Source organism: Anoplopoma fimbria, chromosome 2, assembly GCF_027596085.1.
Source record: "Anoplopoma fimbria isolate UVic2021 breed Golden Eagle Sablefish chromosome 2, Afim_UVic_2022, whole genome shotgun sequence".
Lineage (NCBI taxonomy): Eukaryota > Metazoa > Chordata > Actinopteri > Perciformes > Anoplopomatidae > Anoplopoma > Anoplopoma fimbria.
The window spans coordinates 9,590,835-9,598,405 of record NC_072450.1 but is presented as its reverse complement, the minus strand read 5'-3'; the positions used below and the strand labels follow the sequence as shown (position 1 = coordinate 9,598,405).

Below are 7,571 nucleotides of genomic sequence, written 5' to 3'. Positions count from 1 at the left end.
GTCAATGTTGCAATTGGTTGAAGAAGAGCTATTTGCCAGTGCTTAATATACTGTTGGGAGGTTATATGTCATATCAGTGTCATATTTTCTAAGATGATCATATGTTTTGGATGAAAATAGTAACTAAAGATGTAAATCTATATATGTATATATGGTGCAATAAAACAAAACAAAATATTTCCTTTTAATATGTAGTGATGTAGCAGTATAGAAGTAGCATGAAATCGAAATAAGTGCACTTTGTAAAACTGTACTAAAGCATGTATTGTGAATACGTGTAGTTACTTTCCCCCACTAACCACAGGAAACTGTGGTTAGTGGGGAAAATAACTGTTGTGTAGGCACAAACTACTTATTTTTTCAGACAAAAAAGCTTGAGCAAAATGTATTATTATTATTATTAGCAGTAGTAGTAGTAGTAGTAGTAGTTGTTGTACTAGTGGTGGTGGTGTGGTTTTATGTGAACTGATCAAAACCTACACCTACAAAAGAAGGCCAAGACAAAGGTGGATATATTTTGTGTATTAGATAAACCCTCAAAAGTGCCATTTTATTCCTGTAACCAGTAGACCAAAACACACTTCAGCAAACACATTTTGATATAAATATGTCCTATAATAAATAAAAATACTTCTTAAAGCAATACACAGTCCTTGGCCAACTTTATACAAAATCAGAAGATCAGTCTTGATTCCCGTTGTTTCAGCTCCTCCACCTCCTCCAAACTGAGGTCATTGTTTATCAACCTGTTGTTTAATAGGGAGGGACAAAAACAATCAATGACAGTGTCAGTTTGGAAATGGAAACAAAACTTTAAGCCACAATAAAATTTTGTTTCTTGGCACTGAAAAGAGAAGTACGGCCATTACTTGGACCAAATCCAGGATGTAGACATCCGCCAAGCACTGCACTGACCGCAAAAGAAGGAGAGGGAATGTTACTCACCAAACAGATTTCATGTGAGTATTGTGTTCTAAGGCTTGAATCAGACATTCCACCCCTGTTCTGGTAATGCAGTTCTCTGTCAACCTTTAACAGGAAATAAGAGGGTGGAGAGAAGGTGGGCCAATTAAAGCACTACTGTACAGTGAGTGCTGAAAAATCCGCCTTGGTGCATACAAATGTTGTGTTCATTGTCAGTACCAGTATAACTTGATGCCAACACTTACCAAAGCTGTTCCAGTGACGTGCTGTTCTTGATAATGTTGGCGAGGGCACATGCTCCCACACTCCCAACACCATTGCCTACAAGACTGCATTACAAAAAATAAGAATTATATTCAGGTAAAGTATTCTAAAGCTGCAAGAAGACTTATTGCTTTCAACTAAAAAGTTAAAATATGTAGATGTGGCTACTTACATAAACATATTGTACAACTGATATATGCATTTATATACACAACTGTGGTCATTATACACAGAAGTCAGACATATCTAAATATGTTCACATGTGTAATACATTTTCAACACTGTCTTAAATATACATAAGGTTCCAATATATTGAAAGCAAATATTACCTAAGCCACACCAGAGTTGTGCTGCTCTCGAGAGCACTGGCAAGGGCCACTGCTCCTGCATCTTTTATCTTGTTGCCCCAAAGCCTGTGAAGATAAAGAAAGATTAGTAAATAGAAATGCACCACCAATAAAACATGTTGCATTTTTGCAGGAAGGCTTTTACCCTAAATACTCCAGTGAATGGTTGTGTTTCAGTCCCTCTGCCAGCTGCTTTGCTCCTTCTTCTGTTATATTATTGTTGCCAAGCCTGAGCGAAAATAGAGAAGGTCATTTGCTATTCTTTACAAGCTACACAGACTTGGTGCGTATCAACATAGTTCCATTTTAGTGTCACATCTGATGAGCGCTGCTGAAAAAACTGTATGTGCTGACCTCAGAGAAATGAAACGCTTGGTCTTCAGAAGATGAGAAAAGTGCTGTGTACAAGCATCAGTTAGCTTGTTGTTGAAAAGCCTGAAGACAAACAGATTATGGAAGGTAATTGATCAAACGTAATTTGGGACACGTGATAGCATTATTAATTATTTGGACAACGCTGACTTACGCAATTTTCTGGAAGCTGTCACACTGGATACCTTTAGCAAGCAGTTTGCGGATTCCCTCGTCTGTAATGTTATTATTTCTGAGGCTGATAATGGAAGAATATAGGACATTTGAGCATAACATGTATTTTTTCCTTATAGTTGTGGAAGCTTAATCCACCATAATGAAGACATGGGAGGAAGAATTTTATATATTCATACTCACTACAGGGAATTGCAAATATGCATGCAGGGAAGAAGCTGCTCCACTCCTACATCGCCCACAGAGTTGTTGTCAAGCTGGAGGCCGACAGGATTCCTTAAATGCTGGAGCACATAGGCTAGAGCAGTGCACTCTACAGGACCGATGTTACAGTAGGTCAGTTTCAGGTGGTCCACCTCAAGCTTACTCATGGCATCTTTAGCAATCCTGCTCTCCTGCATCTCATAGATGCATTTGATAAGCCAGACGAAGCCTGGCATTGCATGCATGCTCTTCTTCTCCCCCGCTACAGGTTGAGGGATGGACTTAAAGTGTTTCTGCAAGCCTTTGGACAGACATCTCACCACCTGTCTGACCCTCTTCTCCAGCACTGCACTGGGGCAGCAGTGGAGCCACAGGCTTCGATGGCGCTGGGACAATAGTCCAGACACAAAGGTGGCTGTGATTTGCAGATTTGGTGTTTCAGCTGATGTAGCTTCCCCCTTTAAAGCCTGCTCATGTTGGTCAGTGGAAGGCAAGCAGGCCCCGAAGCATGTGCTGCTCCTCAGACCTGTCTCTCTCGTGTTCTGCAGCTCAAAGAGCTTAGGGATAGTTGAACGGTCAGTGTTATTTGACAAAACAATGTACAGAGCAGCAAAGAAGCATTGCATAATCAAATGCAAAAATTCAAAACGTTTACTGTGGGTGGAGGACATATCTTTGCTTTGTATTAAAAAGCCCATGCAGATATCTTTCTCAGTTACGCCACATGTCTCAAGGTCAGTACCTGAGAAGACGTAACAGCTTGTTCCTATTCCCTCAAAGGCAAGCTGCCCGAGATGCAACACTGTGTTAAGGTGCTCTTGAAGCCAACTTGACCCCACGGTGCTCTTGAGGGAGCTTTGGTGCTGGAAAAAGTGCTGTAAGATCATAAGGTAAACGTCTGTGATTGTTTTTGGGCTGCCTTCTCCGCAACCTAGCAGCTCCTTGTGGCACTGTGAGACAATCCAGCAGAGGACTGGACTATGGCACAGTCCAAGTAAGGCGGTGTTTGTCTGTAGGGACTCCAAAACCTTAGCAGCCACAGTGGGGTCACGGTGATGCTTCCTCACAAAACAGTCAATCCCACTTGGGGAAAAGCCTTGCAGGAGAACCTCTTTGCGGAGGTGTTTCTTCAACACAGGGCCAACCGCCTCTTGGCGACTCGTCACCACTTTCCGCACACCCTTCATCAATGAGCCCTGGATCAAGTTGAACAATAGTATGTAAACAGGTGCACGCTGGGTGGGGCAGCAGAGCCTGTGCTCATCTGAAAAGCTCTGCTTGAGCTCATCCAGGCCATCGAAGGTGAGGAGGATGAGATGTGGGTGGTCCAGGATGAACTGGAAAATCTCTTCCTGCTCCCTGTCTGGCCAGCAGCAGTGCTGAAACAGCAGTTCCTGGACAGACATTTCCCTCTGCTCTGAATTCAACCTGCGACAGCTGAATGGGAACAGGAGGAGAAATTCCTGGAGGGCCGTCCCCCGAGCCCAAAGCAAGTGCAGCCTCTGGAGTAAGGTGCTCTTCCCACCGCCTGCATCCCCAGACACCAGCACTGTGTCGGCCTCCTCGTTCACTGTACCGGCTGCACCAACTACGTCCTCCAGGCCCAAAGGTGCATTGATATTTTCACAGTTATGAGCAAGTTCCAGCTGCCCCCCAGTGTAGATGTCATCCAGAGACATGTGGCTGGTCCCTCCATAAGTACTGAGGAAGCAGGACTGAGCAGACACAGAACTGCTGAGCTTCTTCTGATACTTTAAGACCTCTGTGACAAAAAGAAAACTGCATATTACACATGAGACAAATTGCAGTACATACATAGCAATGCAAAATGATGCACAGTATTTATACCTATATATTCTATAACAATGAATTGTGGTGTGCTGACAGCGGGTCTTTTCACATTTATGAAATATACTTTTTCTCAACCACGTTCTATTTTTGGAGCTCCACCACTTCCATATTTTTTAAAGGAAATGCGGATATTTTAATATTTATATTTAGCTTACACATGGAACCCCCCTAATATCTACACACATATATATATATATATATGGTTATGGTATGAGGTTATGTATTCTGGTTCAGTTTGTTGGTTTGTTGGTTCATTTGTCTGTTTCTCAGCATTACCGAAAAACTAACGCTGCTGGCCCAATTTTCATGAAACCTAGTGGAAGTGTCCAAGGAAGAACCTGTTAAATCTTGGAGCAGATCAGCCTTGTCTAGCATCGGCGTTCTCAGACTGCCCTTCAAGTTGGGCCTGATAGTTTTCAGCATGATTCAAATGATGATATACCTTTGGGAGGAGTCCATTTCTCCTGGTTTAGCAGAGATCCAGATTCCTGTTTTTGCTGAATGTACTGCAGTAGAACCTTTGCTGCTGATTCTCCTTTTGATCTGACGTGGTCAAGCAAACGCCTTGCCTGATTGATATATGAGTGACAACAGATTAATTATTATGGGAATAGTTCAACCTTTTGGTAAATACCAGTATTTGCTTTCTTGCTGAGAGTTTGATGAAAAGATTGATACTACTTTCATGTTTGTATGAAGCTAGCACCAGCAGACAGATAGCTTAGCTTAGCATAAAGACTGGAAACAGGGGGAAACCCTGTTAGCCTGTCAAAAGCTGGAAATGATCCATCAACCAGCTTCTCTAAAGTTCCCTAATTAACATGTAGAATTCCTGCAAAACCCGAAGAGTAAAAAAAGAGATTGCGGTGTTATAGGAGGTTATGTGGCGGTCTATTTTTTGGCCACATTTTTCTGAACAAGTCCCTAGACTAGACCAATAAAAATCCTTGTGCCAAGCTAAGCAAACAGTCTGCTGGAGTAAGGTTCATGTTTACTATACAGAAGAAAATATTTTTATTAATCTTCTTATCTAGTTCTTGGAAAGAAAGTAATTGAGCGCAATTCAAACTATTCATTTAAAATAAGCATGAAGGCACCAAATCTAGTTTAGGCTACAACAACAAAAATAGCTGAGCAATATTAACACAAAACAACCAGGAACAGCTTAAATTCCTGTATTACATCCCCAGTGCCAATAAAAAGGGATGCAAAAACCAAGCACCTTTTAAATTGAATAGGTAAAGAAAAATAACAGGAAGTTGTCATGCCATGATTTAATATTGTGTAACAATCGGGCCATTTACAGTACCTGTTGAGAGGGGGTGTGTATAGGCAGCCGCACTTCGTCGCAGTCGGCTGAGGTAAAGTGTCCTGATAAGACAAGAGCCTTCAGAGCATCATCAATGCAGCCTTGTAGCTTGCTGACCAGGCTTGGTCTTTGAGTCAGAAGAGTCTGAGTAGATGTGCTTTGGTGTTCTTCTTTCTCCTCTAGATTTGAACAGCATTCTGAAAGTGATAAACCAGCTCCCTGCTCTTCAGGCAGGACCTGTTTGACAGCAGCATAGAAGAGTGCACAGGTGTCCACACCCTTTGTATAAACCAGGTCAAGCAGCTGTCTGACATTGGTATACAGGGTCCTGCCTGGTACCTGAATGTTCTGGTAGTCCTCCCATATGAGCTCCCCCTGAGACAGCAATATGTCCAGGACCTGCTCCAGATGTTCAGCTGACCCACTGCTGCACAGTGCATGCAGTATCTCTGTCCGTTGCCTCAGCACAAGCTCCTGGACAAACATGCTTGTTGCATGTCAGCGTCCATTCTCAGGCACATCCAACCTATAGTTATGCTGCTTCCAGTTTCACAAGCTGGTACAGTGAACGCCCATGTCATCATGCTATTGGTCATCAACAGTATCAGAGGTTGTTAATGTTGATTCATACACACTGAATTTTTTTTGTGTATGTAAAAGTTACACAATCAAAGCAAAACAATAAAACCGGACAAGACAAAAAGCAACAAGCAGTAAATGGGGTTATAAGATTATTACTTACGGTAGAGTTTCCGCAACAGAGAGCTTTCTTCCATCCATCTGTCAATCGGACTGAAAGGCTACACTTCTTTAGACTTGCTTCTTCCTCATTCCACAGTTGAAACTGAAACTTGTTCTGCTACCAAGTCCCTCCTGTAAAATGGAAACTAAATCTTTAAAGCATTTTTGATGAAACGTACACAGAACTTCAATGCAATGCTTTTTATTCAACAGTTAACTCACCTCCCTGTTTGTTTGTTATTAGCAAAAAGAACAAAAACAATGTTTCACAAGTTGAATATAATTTGCCACATGCCAATAGCCACTGTTTATTTGGGGTGTGATGACATTTAGGAAGTCCATAAAGAGAAATTATTACAGTTCATTTGACACATTTACGAGAAAAACTACCAGAAATATATTGAAACTAAAAAACTGCAGGTTTGTGTTGGTAGTTCCTCAATGGCTGCAAGTTGCTCATGCAACCACTTGGTGGAACTATTGCATAAAATAAACCAACCTGATTTGTTCATTGACCTGTTAATCTATTTAGCTTTTTGTCACATTTCCTTACACATTTTTAAATCTCAGAAGTAGACTTCTTCCCGTCATCTTATCCGTACCTTCTCTTTGTGCTGATGTAAATTTTCAGTGGTTTAATTGGAAATCCTTTGATGATAAGAAGCTGGTATGAGTGGGTCTTAATGGTTTCTTGGAAATAAATACACGGTATGGAAATCTTTGCATGGTAACCATTCTGCAGAGGTATAATAGTAATAATGTAGCGACTGGGAAACTGCAGCCTAGCCAGCGTGCTGAGTATCTGATGTAAACATCAAGAAGTGCATATAAAACACTACCATGGAAACAGCTCATATTGTGATTGTCTCTTACTCCCCTTGCATTCTTTGATGTCAAGATAAAATAAGTGCAAAAATGACTTTTTGGATGGTCCGATGATTTCTCATTACTGTTATTATAGCCCCCTCCCGAGCACCATGATTAATTTACTGTGTTTCCCCACTGTGTCCCAGGGGAAAAACCTCAAACACACAAAGGCAGGAGTAATGAAAGACAGACTGGAATAAAACTTTCTAAAGTGAGTTTCTTTTTTTCCATTTCTCTTATTCCTCTTGTCTGAGAAAGAGGCAGCTCCACCAAGGGGAGTGTAAGGCAGAGTGCTCTCTGTCAGGTATCCTATGAGAAACCCTAACGTGGAGTTTTGCCATCCAAATCACAGCAGGGGGTCCCGACAAGTTTGGCTGGATAAGAAGGAAGGTAAGAAATTGTCAATAAAGAGAATAGAGACGTAGTCCCCAAAGACTTCTCTGAGTATTCCTATCCTCAGTCGCAACATATATCACCTTGTGCAAGAGAAATAAGTAATATGGCTACAACTTCAGTCA

General features: G+C 41.5%; 1 protein-coding gene across 4 annotated transcripts; it reads right to left on the bottom strand.

The window, feature by feature from the left end:
* Window positions 1-517: 517 nt before the first annotated feature.
* Window positions 518-6,249, bottom strand: nod2 (nucleotide-binding oligomerization domain containing 2). Of its 4 annotated transcripts, none has more exons than XM_054611453.1 (11): window positions 6,188-6,249; window positions 5,446-6,030; window positions 4,579-4,705; window positions 2,265-4,047; window positions 2,062-2,145; window positions 1,890-1,970; window positions 1,681-1,764; window positions 1,518-1,601; window positions 1,170-1,253; window positions 946-1,029; window positions 518-746 (listed from the first exon to the last, which is right to left on the bottom strand). In XM_054611453.1, the coding sequence occupies exons 2-11, from the start codon at window positions 5,929-5,931 to the stop codon at window positions 674-676; spliced, it is 2,970 nt and encodes a 989-aa protein (XP_054467428.1). In that variant the 5' UTR covers window positions 5,932-6,030; window positions 6,188-6,249; the 3' UTR covers window positions 518-673. The 4 variants fall into 4 exon arrangements, with proteins under 4 accessions (XP_054467428.1, XP_054467445.1, XP_054467437.1 ...); XM_054611470.1 differs by having other exon boundaries at window positions 5,446-6,001; window positions 6,188-6,228; XM_054611462.1 differs by lacking the exon at window positions 6,188-6,249 and having other exon boundaries at window positions 5,446-6,179.
* Between the last annotated feature and the right edge of the window lie 1,322 nt (window positions 6,250-7,571).